Raw genomic sequence first — 18,007 nt, 5'->3', positions numbered from 1 at the left:
TGGAAACTCAGAGAAAAGATATTTCTCCTGGGCTGGATTTTGAGGGCAGATGGAATCATGAAGGGAGTATCGGGGCTTTCTCAGCAGTGGGACCAGGGCGAGCCCAACAGGAGAAAGTGTAAAGGTTGTCCTGGGAGCAACCTAGAGCACAGGGGACGTGTAAGGTCGTTAGAGGTTAAGGGTAAAAAGGTGGCTGAGATAGGAAACTGTACAGACCGACTGAGAACAGAGATTACACACAAACAGCACATGTGGCAATGGCCCTGAGCCTTGTGTGTGCGACAGCACAAAGCAGGGTGTGCGGAGGACCCAGAGAGCACTCACTGCGGGTCGACACTGCTCACGGGCATCCTCCCGTGGTTTCCCTTTCTCTTCTTTGCACTCGTCTGTCATCACACGTTGTCACTCAACAGGTATCAACCGAGCCTGGGTGCCAGTCACCGTATTCTACTTACTGTGCCATTCAACCCCAAAATTCAAGACACCAGGCACAGAGAGGTTTAATGATCAGCCTGAGGACATGGCTAGTCCTCAAGGGGAAGGTGGGTAGGAAACCCCAAACTGGCGCTGTTTGCTGTGGCATCTCCAGGCTGCCCACCCCACACAGGATCCTACAGGGAGGGCAAGTGAGCAACCTGACCAGGACCAAGAACCCAGCCAAAGAGGGGCTTGTCAGATTCCAGTGGAATCCGGACTCCCAAACTGGCCTGGTTTGGCTTCCAATGAACCTGCCCTTATGGGCGGAGTGGGATGTTGGCTCTGGGACGTTAGCAGTAATTAATAAATGGAAGTGGCTTTGGATTTCACAACTAAGTAGAAATTTCCTAAGTCCTGTATTTCACACTAAAAAGCAAAGCTCAGTGAGGACTCTTTAGTGATCAAAGGGAGGGGGTAGGGCCGCAGCCAGCTGTGCTGTGGGTGGCAAGACAAACACGGGGCACACTGCGGGTTGGGAAGTTGCCTAACCTCTCCCTCCAAGCCCAAAGCCCCTCCCGAGTGGGAGAGGAGGTTCCTGGATGGACTGCTGGTCCTGTCTGGGGCATGGAGAGGGTGACAGGCCCGTAGGTGACTTCAGAGGGTTCCCTCGGCCTGCACACCCTTCAGGCCTCAGACCATGCATTCATCTGCTGCCCCACGCCCAACGGCAGCCCCACAGCTCTGGCTAGTACTGCCCACTGACTTCTCTGCCCGGAGGAGTGGCTGCTGCTCAGTAATGAACGTTGAGAAGGTACTACTGAGAAGGTAGAGGGGCAGCTCCTCAGCCACAACTGCAGACTTCAGACCACTACAGCCCGGTCACTCCCACTGCTGGAGCGCCACGGCTGCACAGTGGCTCGGGGGGCCTGCGGTTTCAGAGGCCATCCCGGCTGGCTAAGCAGGCTGCCTGGCTGGCCCGCTGAGGCCTCTCCAGGGGAGGAAGTATGGTGTGTGGTCATATAGGCGACCTCTGGGATCACCTGTGTGCCCGACACAAACTCTCAGGTTCCCTCAGCCTATTTCCTCCCCTGTGAAATGTGCCCAATAACAGGGCTGTCAGGGATTCGATTAGATAATGCTTGTAAAGCGTCTGGCACAGAACCTGGTGATATAATAGGTGCTCAGTAAACGTTGCTTTTCATCTATTACACTTCTTCGTTTCACAAAACTTAACAAAGCTCAGACACTATGGAGTAACAGCTTTTCCCAATGAGGCAACTCATTTGACATATCCGCTGATTCCTCAGGGGAGAAGGCTGCAAAAAACCAGGCTATGTGCCAAGGGCAGTGAGAAGCAGTGTAGAAGAGGAGGGAGAAGGCTGCTTTGGAGATATAACCTAGACTCCTGGCTTGTTTTCTAGTTAGCTGTGTGGCCCTGGGAAAATTACTCAACCACTCGGAACCTCAGTTTTCTCACCTGCAAATTGGGGAAAATAATACCTTCCTCACAGGAGGGCTGCAAGGTCCTCAGGAGGCAATCCACGTAAAACCAACCAGGCAGTCAGTGGCAGGTTCAAAGCAGCCCAACCTTAACCTTCGCTTCTGGACGAGACCCTGCTGGTCTAGGGATCATCCGCTCATTCAGTACCCAGCGCCAGCTATGGATCAGCCACGCTCAGAGTTCTGCTAGTGACAAGGAGTGAGGAAGACTGCCACTAGCTGAGGCCTCTCCCAGAAAGTCCCAAAACATCCCATAGTCCACTGACTGACACTTGGGCCTGAAGACCCTGGACAAGAACAACCAGCTGACATGGCATCCAACTCAGGACAAGAGCAGAAGGGCACAGCCAAGCACCGGGCGACTTTTGGGAATGTGGCTTATCTCATGTTAAGTGCATCAAGAAAGGAACCTGGCTTTCAGAAAGACCCATGTGCAATGTTCCCTTCAAAGCCCAGTTCCAGGGGGCACCTGGGTGGCTCAGTGGGTTAAGCCGCTGCCTTCGGCTCAGGTCATGATCTCAGGGTCCTGGGATTGAGTCCCGCATCGGGCTCTCTGCTCAGCAGGGAGCCTGCTTCCCTTTCACTTTCTCTGCCTGCCTCTCTGCCTACTTGTGATCTCTGTCAAATAAATAAATAAAATCTTTAAAAAAAAAAAAAAAGCCCAGTTCCAGGCTCTTGGGCCAGTGGGCAGAGACTGCCACCGAACCTAACCTCCTTCTCAACGATGCACTGAGGTAGGAGGGGGGCTTTGTTCACCCAGAGCCCCCGCAAACAGCCTCTGGCATCACAACAAGGCAGGAGAACAGTCAGGACCATGGTATGCCTGGGGCCCCCACCTATGGCTGGCATGGCAGCCTGACTGGCATTTCTATGAATATGACAACCAGCTCACCCTTGGCAAAAACTCTATGCCCCCAGACAGGGTTTCCAAATTCCCGTTCCTACCGCTCCCTCTGCTGGAGGGCTTCTGTCACACAACTCTCCACAGTCACTGCCTACAAACTCAGTCCACTTCTTAGGCGGGCATTCTCAGCTCTAACTCCAAATAACTTCTCTGGTTTTCTCTCCCCTCACCTCTCTCTGCCCTGCAGCCATACCATCTACGTTTAAGTTGGCTCTTACTACTTTTACCCCGATGTCTCCCAATTCACACATAAGTCACTCTTCTCAAATACTCAGCGATGTTAGTGTCTTCACAAACTCTGTAAATACACTAAAAAGTAGAGTATCACTAGTTCCAGTACATTTTTGTCACCCCCTCGACACCATACCCATGAACCTTGAATGCCCTCCCTACTACTCTCATACTGTCAAAACCCAACATCCTTTAAGATGGTACCGCTCCCCACCCCAGTGAAACCGTCTCAGAACACGATCTTATCCTATTACCAAGCTGTCATATTTTACAGACTTGCCCAATTCCTCCTTTAGGGATACAAACTCCTCAAGAGCAACATTTTATCTGGCTCTGAAGGGTGGCTCAGAGTGACACCCAGGAATGCATGACAGGGACCCGGTTGGAGGCTTCATTGTAGGTCGTCAAAAAACACGGCAGTGACCAGGTCAACACTCATCTCTGACACCGCTGGATGAAATGACCCTGGAGGAATCAAACTCCCTGGCATTCAGGGTCCTCCTCAGTGAAAAGGGGACAAGGACCATACGAATTTCATAAGCATTAATGAGAAAACCCACATGAGGCCTCAGCTCAGGGCCTGGCACCTGCAAGCCCTTAGGGTATCCTTACTACTGGTTAAGAAGTGGCTTCCCAAACCGACTGCTTCAATCACCCGGGGGGACTTCTAGAACCTCCGTGGACAGAACTAAGGACACTGCGTTTTTAAAAAGGGTCCCCAGGTGACCTGTCGCAGCCAGTCCGGCCCAGCTCTCTGGACCGGCTCCGGGTGCCAATGGTACCGCAGAAACGCTCAGCTTTCGGTGTCGCGGGGCCTGGTGAAGCCCCGGGTGTGCTACTTTCTTGGCAAAGTCTCGGAGCCCGTTTCGTCAGCTTTCAAACAGGGACAGTACTACAGGGCGATACCACCAACTGGCTGCGAGCCTGCGCAGGGACTCCCGGGCCAGGTCTCCGCGCGGGGGCTGTGCGCACATGGCGACCGCCTCCGCTGGGCATTTTCAGGCCGGCCAGGCCCGCCCTGCCTTCTGTGGCCCCGGGGCCGCCAGAGCCCGCCGCAGTCCTCCCGGTGCGACGCCCCCGGACCCAATTCCCCCCGGGCACGTAGGCGGCGCGCCCCGCCCGCAGCCCGGCCAGAGTTCGCCGCCCTGGCCCCAGCCCCGAAACGGCCTCCCTTCCCGCTCAGCAGGGCCCTAACCAAGGCTCACCATGGTGGCCGCTCCGCCTCGGAGTCGCGGGCTCCGGCTCCCTAGCCCCACGGTTCCAACTCAAGGGCGGCCGGCGGGTCAGAGGTCAAGGGAGAGAGCGCATGCGTGACGCCTTACTAGGCATGCGCACTGTTCCGCCCCGGGGGCGGGGCGTGTGTCGGATATAACCAGTGGGCGGAGTCCGAGGCGGAGTCGGCCTCGGCTCAGAAGACAACCGGGGGCGGGCGATGGGCGGTCCCAGGACCCAGGGTCGCCCTCCTGTTTATCCCGCCGCGCTAGATGCGACAGAATGAACACATCTGTCAAATGCGGGGCAATTTCTTCCCTTGTTTTGGCAAAATATTTCGTCCTAAAGGATATGCAATAAACATAAAACACCCCACGAACATAAGTAGGGTGCGGAAGTCTCACAAATATATAAGAAAACAGAAAACTTCAAAACGGTTTTCCTTCTAGGTTCCTTCTGTCTGGAAAGGGCATCTCTCTCAAGTTCTTGCTCAAATGTCACCTCCTCAATGAGGCCCACCCCGTTCCCCACCAACGCTGCAACTCGCCCCGCATTGTGTTTTAGTAACTGCTTTTAGTAACTGCTTTGAGATAAAGTTCACTATTTTAGAGCGCACAATTCAATTCTTCTTAGTGTACTCAGAGTTGTGCAACCATCACCACTAGAACACCAGAACATCTTCATTAAACTCCCCCCCCCCAAAAAAAACCTGCCCGCCCTTGCCTCCCCCAGCTCCAGGTGACTGCTAAGCTTTGTCCTGTCCTTTGGATTTCTGTTACTTTTTTTTTTTTTAAAGATTTCACTTGACAGAGAGCCAGAGATCATAAGGGGGTGTGAGGGGGAATGGTAGAGGGAGAAGGGGAAGCGGGCTCCCTGCTGGGCAGGGAGCCTGATGCAGGACTCCACCCCAACACCCCAGGATCATGACCTGAGTGGAAGGCAGATGCTTACCTGACTGAGCCACCCAGGTGCTCCTCTACTGGTCTGTTCTGAACAGCTCATGGAAGCGGAATCATACTGTATGTGACTTTTTGTGTCTGGCTCAGTCCCCTCTATTTTTTCCCCCAAAACTTCTTTCTTATCACCTTCTTCCATATTATCATAACTCATTTATTTTATGTTCACTGTTCATAACCTGTTCCTTCCCACTAGAATGTAGATTCCTCGTGGAGAGGACTTTTATCTTTTCTCCACTCCTAGATAGGTGGCTGGCAAAGGGAAGGTACTCAACACCTAACCCTAATGAAGGTTAAGTCAGGCTGCCTTGGACAATGTGTTGGACCACTGCCCTTTCCTCCTAATCTCCAAATTCTTTCTTCCTTCAGTGCGGTGACCACCCTTTCTTTTGTCTGAAATGCTCTTGTGGCTCTGTGGCCTTCAGGCCTCAGCTCTCAGCTTAAAGGTTGCCCCTCATATTCTGAATACCCTGTTCTCCCTACATCTTGGCTGCTCCCTTTCCACATTTGTCCCCCGCTTTTTTTTTCTTAATTAGGTAATGTCTATGCCCAACATGGGGCATGTTTATCTCACTACCCTGAGATCAAGAGTTGCATGCTCTACCAACTGAACCAGCCAGGTGGCTCTGTTTTGTCTTCTTTATGGCTTTCTTCATGGTCTGCTTACTTGCACACAGTCTGGCTTCCCAGCACAAGTGGAACAAGTACCTCGAGAGGCCTGGTCTCTCTCGTTCATTACGGCGTCTACCATCCACAGCACTGCCTATGTGCTGGATGAATGAACTAACTCGTAGCAGCAGAAAAGAGCTCAGGAGCAAAGTGAAGCCTGGGACAAGCGGGGACCCAGAGCCAAATTCCCTCACCCATCCTTCTGTTTCCTTTCCCTTCATCAGCCAAAAGACCACAGCAGCTCAAGAGGTCGCCAGCTTCAAAAAGTTTAATTGCTGAAAACATCCAGGGTATACTCAGGCCAGTCCCTGAGGGGTTCACAGCCCCCTGAATTGGGCCCTCAGCTCTGTAATGCCCCTTTCTCCTGGTTTCACACCTGAGGAGGAGGGCAACTGGTCCCTGTCCCCTGAGACTGGTGCTGCTCCAAATGGCCTGGCAGGGGGCCAGCCCCCAAGACTCCTGATAAGAAGTGGGGCAGCAGGCGAGAGAGGACAGCGTGTAACAACTGAAGGTGCTGGGCGAAGCAAGCCCAGGCTGGGACCAGCCCAGGGGTGTGCTACTGACCCCCACTCCCCCCCACCCCACGCCCACACCCCTGGCTCCCCATGCTAGCAGGCAGCTGAGGAAAAACAGCCAGTCCCACAGAAAGCAGAGGTGCAGACAATCCACGGGAGCTACAGTGGGGCCCAGAGGCCAGAGAAGTCCCCAAGGCTCAAAGGAAGCCAGGGCTTTGGGATAAAGTGTGCCAGAGCCAAGAGGCCTCTCCCAGCTGGAGGGTGAGATGTGAGGCGTGCAGAGGGCACCACGCCAGGTGGTTCTAGGAGGTGGCAGCGGCCGGTGAGGCTAGAGGTAGTGGTGGGCAGGCTAGTCCTGGGGAGATAAACCAAGGGGGTGGGGGGTGAGAGGTCTGGGGAAGGGTGGGGGGCGTCGGCTGCAAGGTGACGGAGGGAGGGAGGCGATGCCAAGGTCCTCTTCTCTACTCACCCACTCGTCCTCGTCCACACCTTCAAACGAGTCCTGGGGGAGTGGATCCTCCCGGTTCCCTAGCTTGGCCACCATGGCATTCAGCAGCTAGACCGGACAGGAGAAGAGTTGGGAAGGCAACAGGACAGGACTTCCAAGCCCAGAACACAGGACTTCACACTGAACCCCTCAAGATTGTGAAAAGAGCCATTTTCATCAGAGCCATTACATCTGACGAAGTGGATGTTTTCACAGAAAAAGAAACCTCATCAGGGATCAGGGGGCCAGAGGCAGATGGACACACAGCACTGGAGTCCCAGGGCGGCTATCTCCGCACACTGCCTCAGACGCTCAAATGTGCGCCAGGGTCCCAAACGTATTTGGGTCTCAAAGTCTTGGCTCTGTTTGGGTTGGGCCAGGCCGGATAGGGACCTCTTTCTGCCCTTCCCTGGCTTCCTGAGTCCCCTGCCCCATGGGTCAGCTACAGGGGTCTCCCCATCAAGCTGCCCAACTGAGCGAGGGATGACACCAGCTCCTGCCTCAGCTTGGGCTGGACTAGAGAATGGGAAGCCAGTCACCAGGTGTAGCCAGGACCCACTGCGTGCCACACTGGCCAACTGTGTCCTGTGCCTACCTCTTCCTTCTTTTGCTGGTCCGACTTCTCTTCCAGGTAGAGTGCTGAGGGTGGGACCCGTCGGGCAGGGGCTTCACGGGGGGCCTGGCTCACTGAGGTGGGGGAGGGACAGGCATCGGACATCAGAGAATCCCCCTGGTGAGGACTCTTTGCCCAGCCCTTGATTCTTGGGGAGGAGACGCCAGAGGGGGCAACATCAGCTACTCCACCCTCTGTTCACAAGGCCCATTAGGGGTACCTGGCAGTGTGCGTGTGTGCCTGTGTGCACGTGTGTTTGTTTCTGTCAGGGTTGGAAACACAGACCCTGTGCTCTGTCCTCAAAGGGCTCAGAGTCTAAGCCTGGAAATGCAAGCACCCCATCCTTGGGAATGCCAGGGGTTCCTGTGTCCCATCAGGGACAGGGGGACCTTGGACTTGGCCATTTGCCTCTTTCTCCCATCCCTACCCACTCCCCTGCTTCCCGCTCACCACCCCCCAGCTCCTCATCCTACCTGGGGTCATGCCAGGAGGCTGCAGGCTGAGAAGCTGGAGCTGCCCATTGGCACCGGCCAGCCAGGCGCTGGCACTGAGCACCGGCTCCCAGCTCATGGCTGTGTCTGGGAAGACATCATCCTGGAAGAACTCTTTCTGTAGGGAAGGAGGAAGGGGCTACCCGGAAGCACCAACCAGATGCCCAGGGCACATGAACATCCCTTGGAAAGGCAGTAAGGTAAGACCCAGGACCCCGGGCTGGGCCTTCTGCCAGTTTCAGAATCTCAGCAGAGTAAGCGGTACAGGTGCCCCAAAGAGCAGTGAAATGGCATTGTTTGGTGACAGGGCCAGTCAGGCTCCAAAGCTCCTGACGGAGGTTGGGAAGGGGGACTAGGTGTTGGGTGCCAGGCCTCCAACCGTACCCTGACTCGGGGTAGCCGGAAGGCGACAGGCTCCAGGGAGGTCTGGCGAAGCCGCAGGCATCGGGCAAACTCTACTTCCCGCACGTCACACTCCGTCTTGGGCAGGAGGATGAAGCCCTGGGAGAACAGGGGAGTCTGAGCTGCCACCGGGGCCTTCCTGGAGCGCTAGCACCACAGCCTGTCCCTGAACTGCGGCGTGCTGGCGGCGCTCAACTGCGAGCTCTCTGGAGGAAAGACGCCCCGATGGGTAGCCCTGATGGTGACTTCACGCTACCGACAGAATGTGTTCAGTGCAGAGCTGGGGGGACCCGTGTGGTAGCCCTGGAGAGTGTCTCCACTGACAGCTCCCACAGATGTACTAAGTAAGCCCAGCAGCACAAAATCAGCTGTAAGATCAGCTAAAATGAGTGAGAAGTGATACACTGGATGTTTATTGCCCTGGTTTTTTTTTTTTTTTTTTTTTTTTAAAATTTTTTTTTTTTTTATTTGACAGAGAGAAATCACAAGTAGATGGAGAGGCAGGCAGAGAGAGAGAGAGGGAAGCAGGCTCCCTGCTGAGCAGAGAGCCCAATGCGGGACTCGATCCCAGGACCCCGAGATCATGACCTGAGCCGAAGGCAGCGGCTTAACCCACTGAGCCACCCAGGCGCCCTTATTGCCCTGGTTTTTAATGTAATTTATTTGTAGGTTCATATAACTTAAGATTTTATGGATTAATTTTTAATAGCGGTAGAGTTTAACAGCCAGCTCCAGAGAGCCGCCAGCCGGCCCTCGCCCAGTGACCTGCTGACCTCACAGGCCCCTGCACTTCCCCATCTGGCCAGGAGAGGGCGAGGGAGCCCGGTGTCCTCCAAAGAAAGGAGGACTAGGGAGCGCCCCTCACCTTGTGGGGGTCCAGCGAGGTGAAGCTATTGCACTCCAGGAAGAAAGGAGCCTCCGGGAGCAGCTCATACAGGAACACGCGGGTGTCGCCCTAGGTCGCGGGGTGGTGAGAGGGAGGCGGCCAGGTCAAGCTGCCTTCCTCCCCACCGCTCACCTGCCCACCAACCCCACCTGCATACCCCAGCCCACCTTGCCGGTGAGTAGCACCAGGCTGGTATCTGGGTCATAGCTGGGAAGCAGAGTAGAGGGAGCCACGTCCAACCCCAGGACCGCCAAAGGGCCACCAGCCAGGGCCTCGGTGGGGTACAGAAGCAGCTGGCGCTCACTTCGGCTGCAAGGGAGATCCGGGGAACAGAAGCAGACTCTTAAAGCTGCAGAGGCCTGGATCAGGGCAAGGACTCTGGCAAGCACCCTGGTCAGGCTGGGGACCCAGAGGGCTTCGGAGCCTGACGGGGCTCTGTCCATTCTCTTTCCTGATCCAGTTCCCAGAACTACTGGCCTAGAGTCATGCCACAGCCTCATCCCTGACTGCTACTCACTGTTGTCCCTGACCCTTCTCGGCACAGTCCTAACACTGCACTGTTACCTGACCATTAAGACCTGTAGTCTGGACTTATCTCCCCACACTCAGTTTCTCATCCTCTGCTCCGGCCTGACTGGTCAGCTTCCTGGCTTTTCCATCCAGACTTGAATGCCCTCTCCCCTGGGTTTCTGGGTACTAGCTCTTTTGTGGCTCAATTCAGATGACATCTCCCTTAGGAGGCCCTCCCTGGTTCCTCCTCCCAAGTGCCAAATACCAATCCCTCGGACCTCTCTAGTAGGCTTGGTTTCTTCATGCTCTTTACCTGAGCATGGCATGGGCTCCAGGCAGCAGCACAGGGTTCTTACCTTCTGGGTTCCCAGTTGACTCATTCTTCCTCTCCACCTCCCTCTTTCCCATGCATCCACCAATCTACCCACCAACCCACCGATACATCCAGCCATCTTTCCACCCATCCAATCAGTGAATAGCAGGGACAGGTTTTGATGCCTAATACACGTATGGGCGTCTGGGGAAGGAGGACACAATTAGCTGGGGATGGTGGTCCCCGAGTCCTTACCTGTCAAAACCAGACACCAGCAGACAGTGGCCATCACACACCCAGACTACACGGGCTCCACGGGCTCCCTCGGGCCCTGGGCCTTCCTGTTGGGATACAGCATGTGAAGCCCAACAGCCATCCCTTGGGCAGGTCTGGAGGCTGCCCCCAGTGTACCCTGCTCACCTGCAGGGGCTCAGGGCCACCCCGGGGCTCATAGACCCGCAAGTACCCGTCCTTGCAGACAGTGGCCAGATGCTGTCCGTCGGGACTCCAAGCCAGGCTAAATATCTGGAGGCAGGTGCAGACAGATGTGAGAGGCAGCTCTGCGCATATGGCTGGGTCCCTGCCCACACACGTCCTACCTGGTCCCGGTGGCCCTGCAGCTTCAGCCGCTCGGCTCCCGCCTGAAGGTCCCAGATCCGAATGGTGAGGTCATAGGAAGAGGAGGCCAGCACATCGGCGGCCAGGGGGTGGAAGCGCAGAGAGTAGATCTTCTCTGTGTGGCCTTGGGGAGAGGCATGGGGGAATGTTGAGCCCCTCAGGAGTCACCACCCATCTCCCAGCCCCCACCCTGGGCCCAGCTGACCTGTGAGCACGGCCTCAGGTGTTGTGAGTACCTCCTGCAGGCCCTCTGGGGGCACCCGCCACAGTCGGATCCTGGCGTCCTCCCCGCCTGCAAAATGCAGGCTCATCACTGCTGTGCCCAGCACCTCTGGGCTCCCCCGGCCCTCCTTCAGACCCCCGAACCCTCCCTCAAACATAGCACCCAGCCTCCTTACCCACAGCGAGGCGGCAGGGGTCAAAGGGGTCCCAAGCCAGATCTGTCACAGCTGCCCCATTCTGCAGCGTGGGCAGTGCTGTGTCGGGCAGGCGGCCAGGCTTCTGCAGCTGTGGGAGGCAGTGCCCTGGCCCATCAGTAACAGGCGGGGAGCTCAGTCCCCAGGGGCTGCAGGGCAAGCTGTGTGCCCGCACCCCCGCCCTCTGCAGCCAATGCCCCACGGCTGGGGGCCCCAAGCTCTCTGCCTCAGCCATCTTCAGCTGAGCCCCAGGTGCCAACTATGAGGTCCCAGAAAGTGACGGGGGGCAGTGTGGAGCGGAGGTAAGAGCTCAGGCTTGGGGCCCAGGTAGCCTGGGTTCGAATCCCAGCTTACACGGCCGTGTGACCTGACAGGGCACCAAACCTCTCTGTGCCTCACTGCTCTCTTCCATCCGTAAAACGGGAAGAAGAGTGGTATCCCTGCGGGACAGCAGAGGGGTTTTAAGGGGATGCAGGGTGAGTGCCCATCACTGAGACTGGAGCTGGTGTGGATACCCCATGCCCTTAGCTTCCTGCAGGGCCCTGGGGCACACGGTGGTGGGTGGGGACCCTCACCTCCAGCACAGCCACTTGCCCGCCACTGCTGAGCAAGGGCACGGCCACGCGCAGACGGTTGGCACAGAATCCGTCACTCTCGCCGGGCGTGGTGAGGTTGAGCCCCTTGAGGTTGGTGATGTGGCTGTCTCGGTGCAGGACGGTGCCCTGAGCATGGCGGAACTTGGAACTGGGGCCTGGCAGGCGGCAGGGACAGAGCCACATGAGGACTCCCTGCCTGTCTGCTTGCCCTGAGTCCCGGCTGCCTGCTCCCCTCACTGCAGGGCGCACAGCCCGTGCCCCAGCCTCTGCCAACACAACCTGCCCAGAACTATGCCTGGAAACGGGACTTGCAAGCCCAGAACTCCAGGGAACATCGAGGCTGCCCTCTTCCTTGAGACTCGCCTCATCCCAAAGGGACAGGTGACCCCCCGGGAGGGGAGGTGAACATACACAGGTTTAGTTCCTGCCCAGACACACGTACCCAGCAGGCTCTGCAGGGACCTCTGGCTGGGGCTGGTGCCGATGCCACTGGAGCTAGAGAGCGAGGGCCCCAGGCTGGAGGGCGTGCAGGGTGAGGTCAGCGAGCTGAGAGGGGAGGAGAAGCCCTCCTGGGGGAGAAGCACCCTGGGTCAGCCAGCAGGCCCCCAGTGTGTTGGCCAAAGCGGAATGGCGCTGGGGTCATCAGTCTGGGCCCCTCCTCCCGGCTGGTGGGACACTGTGTGGGCAGGAAGCCTCACTGTGGGGTGTTGGGTGGAGACATAAACACCCACACTGACCAGGGCTGGAGGTGACACAGTGCAAGCTAAGCTTCAGACTGCGTGGACAGAGGGTGGTAGCTGCCAGCTCCTAGCTTTGTAGGAGAACAGGCCCAGTTTGGTTAAGATCTGCCAGGATTTCAAGAGAAGCCAGAAATCTGGATTTTCTGTGAAAGTCTTGCTTTTCATGTGTTTGCTCAATTTAGAGAACAGTGCGATGTTCTTTATTTATGCTTCACATGTTTCTCTCTCTTGCGCTTAACAGCTAAAAAAGGCTCAAAGACCATCAGGCGGCCCAAAGTTCTTGCCAGCTTTGACTCAGGGGACCCATGGTGGCGGCAGGATGGGGAGGACAGGCGGACAGCCCAGGTACTCACGCTGGGGTCCGCATCACCCCCGGGGGTGTCTGCAGGCACCGCCATAGCAGGTGGGGCTGTATCGGGCATGGGCTCCGCGGGGGGCACCAGGCAGGAGGTGAAGCTGGGGTAGGGCCGGTGAGCTGGGTGGAGGCTCACCTTCTGCACCTGTGGGAGGAGGCTGGCGTTTGAGATAGGGGGATGGGACAGGTGTTTGAGGCTGGGTGAGCAGACAGCCGGACAGGACAGTGCAATGGCCTGCCAGACCGTGCCCCTACCTGCTGGTTGCTCCCAGCCCACCAGGCATGGGGGTCAGAGGCGGGCACGCAGCCTGCGGTGTCTGGGAACAGGTCCTCGTGGAACTCCACAGCCTAGTAGTAGTAGACAGGTATGTGGCCGGGAAGGTCCAGGCTGCCCGGGCCCTCCTGGCCCCTCACCCAGGGTTCCCCTCACCTTGCGAGGCACGTGGTAGCTGACAGGCACGACGGCCGTGTCGCTCAACTGCAAGACGCGGAGCACCTCGCAGCCCATGACGGCCAGCGCCCGCCGGGGCACAAGAGCCGCGCCCCGCAGCACGTTCTCCAGGAGGCACTGGGTCACTGTGGGGGACACCACGGGAAGACAGTCGGGGAGGGTGGGAGAGAGGAGGGGTAGGACGGAGGAGAACAGGGCTTACCTGGGCTCAGTGCTGGCTGCTGGGGGGCTACCTCATAGCAGTACAACTGACTCTCGCCCTGAAACAAGCCCAGCCTGAGTGTGGCCACTCGCGGTCAGGCCGCCTGCGCCAGGCCTCCTCAGCGGGCACCAGCTCCGTACCCCAACCCAGCTCCCGCCCCCTAGCCCCGCTCCGTCCCCACCCCGCCCCCCTCCCGCTCCCAAGCCCACACCAGCGCCCCGCCCTCAGTTGGCTTCACAGTGCACACAGTAAGAACAGGGCACAGTCCGGATTTACAGAGCGCCTTGCCAGGGGCTAACCCTGAGTGTTGGCCTTGTCCACAAAGCTGACATTCTTGGGCGTTACAGTCATCCCGACCTGAATGCCCCTCAGCCTGGCAGGGGTGCAGCCTGGGTCACACGGCTTAGGCTTCTTTCTGTCCCCAGTCTCCCAGGTGGCGGGCTAGGTCAAAGGTTGTGACGGACCTGGCACGTGAGGGCACTACCCTTGGTGGGAGGCGCTGACAAGGACGGGCACTCTTGCTCACCTTTCCTGCCAGGATCAGGAGCCCGGAGTCTGGGTCCAGCAGGGGCAGAAGAGACCTGAGGGAGAAAGGGCTAGTGGACAGGATGCGGCCAGCCTCTGTCCCTGAGGGGCAGCTGGAGAACGGTCAGCCTCGTGACTCCAGATGGGGGCTCAGGCCAAGCGCCACGCTGGCGGGGAGGGATGTGGCCCCTCTAGCTGATCCAGCCTGTCCCCTGGGACCCTCCACTTTCTCTCTCCCTGTGGTACCAACACACGGACGCTGAGCACATCCCCATGTCCCAGCGTTTCTTGCCCTGGCTTCCCCATCTGCCCACCTGCTTCACTCCAGGACTCATATGGACCCTGGGCATAGGGAAGCTGGGCCCCCCTTCTACACCTCAGTCCTGAGCTCCATCCCAGGCTCACCAGCTCCAGAAAGAGCCCACATGCACTCTGTCCCTGGGTTCCCATTGTGGCCAGCCCACGCATCAGGCCAGAGTTACTAAGGAAGCCGAGTGGGCCTGCTGGAACCAGGGACTCCCTCCATCCCTGCCCAGTACAGTCGTCCTGGGTGTACCAGGTCTGCACTAAGGTTTGGGGACCCCCTCCTCAGTTACCCCAGGCTTCTGAGGACATCTTAGAGACTCAGAAGCCTCCCCAGCATGACTTTAAAACTAAGCCAGGGGCTGGGACAAGGGCCTCCTTCGCCCTTCCCTCCCCATTCTCCGTCCCGACCCTGGATGGGGGGCAGTGGCTGGGAACATAGAGGGCAGGCTGGAAGCCCCCAGCACCCCTGCCACTCTATACCAGTCACCTCTGGACCGATGGCCTTTCACTGCCAGGAGAATTCTGACAGGTGCCTTCATTTGGTAGTTTCTTCTTCCGGTCTCGATTTCACGTCCCTAGGAACCCAAGGGCCTGGACTCTCACCCCAGTCCTGACGCTGCCCCTCAAACAGAGACCCTTCCTCATTGTCGTCCCAGTGGTGAGAGGTCGCCCAGCTGCGGCAGCTGCATCTATCCCTCACCCAGACAACAGAGGGCCCAGCTCCCCCTTCCCTGCCTATCCATTCCCTCCCGGCCAGCTGCCCAAAGCCTGCCTGCTGCCCACCTCTCCTCCCTACCCTACTGGGAGCCACAGAGGGGGCTGGGGAGCTGGGTGGGGCCCTGTCTCCACAGCTTCCGGGAGTCCTCCGGCCTGTCACCTGTGAGTAACAAGGCTCTAATTACCTTGGGTCAGCAGTGTAAGCTGGGCTCAGAACTGCCCTTCTTGACCTGGTCTGACTAGTGCCTTCTGTGGGGGAGCAGATGGGCAGGGGAACAAGGTTGGCGAGTGACCCGAGGTGCACCCCACACGGATGCTGGCTCCACTGGGGTTGGAAGCAGGTCCCTTCAGCGGGACCTTCATTCACTCACTCCTTCACTGCCAACCATTCATTCCTTTGCCAAGCTGATCTGTGCCCAGCCCTTGGCTCGACCCGTAGCTGGGACTAGAACTGAGTGCAACGGACCCCACCTCTGTCCTCAGGCTGCTCACGGCTGGGCCTGAGAGCCAGACACAGTCATCTAAACATATGAAGGAAAAGCTCCCTGGGGACCTGACTTTGGCAGGCTGCATGGGAGGGGCATGTTCCCTACGCCCCAAGGGCTGAGGAGGAATCAGCCAAGTGTGGAGAGTACTCTCCAGGCAGTTAGAGCAGCCTGTGCAAAGGCTCTGAGGTGCAGCAGGCAGGTACTTGGTCTGTTGGGGAACAGAGTGAAAGATGATGTGGCTGGTGGCCTGGGCAGTGAGGGGGAGGGGCTGAGCTTCCAGTGGGGGTGGGCAGAGGCCAGACAGAATGGGGCCTACATAAGAAGGGGAATTCTGCATCCCTCCATCAGACAAGCAATAAGAAGCTAATGACACGTCTTAAGTGAAAGGGGACAGGATCAGACGTGTGCTGAGTGGAGATCACCATGTGGAGATGGACAGGAGGGTGTGGAGAAGGGAGGTGAGGGGCTCAGGGTAGCATCTGAGAGGAGTGGAGGGACTCCTGAGGCCCCACTGTCACCTGGACAAGAACTGGGGAACGGGCCCGTGGGTGGCATTGACAGCTCATCCCGGCTCTAATCCAACTTCCTCAAGACGCGCCACCTGGCCTCCCTGCACTCCCTCCCCATCAGCCCAAACTGGCCAGCCCACTGACTCAGGCGCTGGGGGGCGCGGGGGCAGGAAGTCATGGAGGGCAGGGCTGGCTCCTCCAACAGGTCAGGCCAGTCTTCCTCGCTTCGGGGCAGAGCCATCCACGGCACAGGCCAGGAAATGGGGTCATGGCACCCAGCCCCCAGGGCTGACCAATAGCTGGCACGGGTCTGACCCCAGGCTTGTTAAGAGAGCCAAGCCAGGTCTGGGTCTGGAATACAGAACATGGTTCCTGGCAGAGGACCAGAGGTGGTAAGAGCTGGCACGGGCACCTCTCCCACTGCTATGCTATGGGGCAGGGCTGGCATCTGGGCCTGCCATTGGAAGGACTCTGACTCAGGTCCAGGGGTCTGCTCCAGAACCAAAGTCACAGAAGGTCTGGAGCCCAGACCTGCACAGAAGATGCAGGACAACAGTGGTACCAGGTCACAGAAGGGAGGAGTTAGCACCTGATAATCCCACCAGCTTTCCCAATATTCCTGTATTTAGCACAGGAGGTACTGCACGTCAGGAAAAGCAGCTTTAAGAGTTCTCTGGTTCTCCTGGCCAGCCCATCTCTCCCCTTCAGACCCACGAACCTAGATATCCTGGCGTTGTCCCTCGTCAAAAGCAGTCCAGGTCCCTTGGATCTGTCCTGGCTACCCAGACTGGGCAGTTGGGAACCCCCTCCCAGACCAAGCCTTGCCCCACACTCCTAGCTGCTTTAGAATCAGGTTCTAAAGGGGTGTAGTACCTTAATCCCATATGAGGAGAGAATGGAAAAACTAGGGGCTGGAAACTATCCTTACACCTCTGGAGGGAGTGGGAGTATAGCATGTGTGAGTCCAGGTTCGGGATTGGGGTGTGGGAGAGACCCTTTAGGTGGGTGGGATCTCCCTATTAGCAAGAACTGGGCACAGAAGCTAAAAGTTTTGGGGCCTGTCAAGAAGTCCTGTTCCTTAGGGCGCCTGGGTGGCTCAGTGGGTTAAAGCCTCTGCCTCAGGCATGCTCAGGTCATGACCCTGGGATCGAGCCCTGCATCGGGCTCTCTGCTCAGCAGGGAACCTACTCCCTCCTCTTTCTCTCTCTCTCTGCCTACTCGTGATCTCTGTCTGTCAAATAAATAAATAAAATCTTAAAAAAAAAAAAAAGAAAAAAAATGAGAGCTTTAGGGGACACAAGGCCATCGGACCAAAGCCATACAGTACTGACCGCAAACTCAAATGTCTCAGGAATGTGAGTGAGTGAAGCAGCCTGGTGGGAGACATTTGGGAGTGGTGGGGACTGGGGCAGCCAGTGAGCCTGGGCCTCCATCAGAGGGGGGCAGCTACTACTCAGCCCTTGCCCAGAGTTCCTATTCAAGACAAGCTGGGAAGTCCCATTTTAATGTGAAACCACCAGATTTTTCAATGTTGGCAATGGCTTCAAAGTTTTAAAAAGTCCCAGACAGGCCAAATGAAACGCACACTGGCCCAGGAGCAAAAGTTCACACGCCATGCCCCACACGTACATCTACACCAAGAAAAGTGTGTAGTGCAGGCCGGGTTGGAGGAGATGGCAGGTATCCCAAGGCTTTCCGAAGTTGGGAGCTGAGCTGGTCCCCCAAAGCTCACAAATGTGGATCAAGAGGGCAGAGCATTTTCCTGGAATATTCCAAGGCAGGGGATTTTTCTGGACTAGTCTAGCCCTTGACACTGCCCTCCCCCAACCAAGGGCCAACATCAGCAGCACTCAGGCCCCACCCACGGAAGGTGAGGCCCAACCTCCCACCCCATCCCACTCCTCCAGTACTGTGGGGCCTTGGGCAGACTCACTTCCCTTTCCCGTGTCTCAGTCCCCTCATCTAAAATGTGGAGAAG

At 57.4% G+C, this 18,007-nt stretch overlaps 1 protein-coding gene across 4 annotated transcripts in view; it reads right to left on the bottom strand.

The window, feature by feature from the left end:
• LOC132026948 (mitochondrial import inner membrane translocase subunit TIM16) overlaps positions 1-18,007 on the bottom strand; it is a 66,605-nt gene that overhangs the window by 3,668 nt on the left and 44,930 nt on the right. For 2 of the 4 annotated variants that reach the window (XR_009407039.1, XM_059415449.1), the window contains exon 1: positions 4,258-4,366. Coding sequence is in view for 3 of the 4 variants with exons in the window: in XM_059415449.1 (XP_059271432.1) it covers positions 4,258-4,260 (3 nt within the window). In the remaining variant the exon portion in view is untranslated. Of the gene's footprint in view, positions 1-4,257; positions 4,367-6,142; positions 6,760-6,873; positions 6,961-7,486; positions 7,579-7,977; positions 8,114-8,379; positions 8,497-9,262; positions 9,353-9,450; positions 9,593-10,361; positions 10,448-10,526; positions 10,632-10,705; positions 10,849-10,929; positions 11,017-11,122; positions 11,232-11,715; positions 11,892-12,178; positions 12,306-12,829; positions 12,977-13,086; positions 13,180-13,261; positions 13,408-13,484; positions 13,543-14,010; positions 14,066-18,007 lie in introns of those variants that run through there. The other 2 variants (XM_059415448.1, XM_059415450.1) reach the window with 2 other exon arrangements.

This window comes from Mustela nigripes, chromosome 11, assembly GCF_022355385.1.
Source record: "Mustela nigripes isolate SB6536 chromosome 11, MUSNIG.SB6536, whole genome shotgun sequence".
NCBI lineage: Eukaryota > Metazoa > Chordata > Mammalia > Carnivora > Mustelidae > Mustela > Mustela nigripes.
This window is presented reverse-complemented; position numbering and strand designations above follow the sequence as displayed.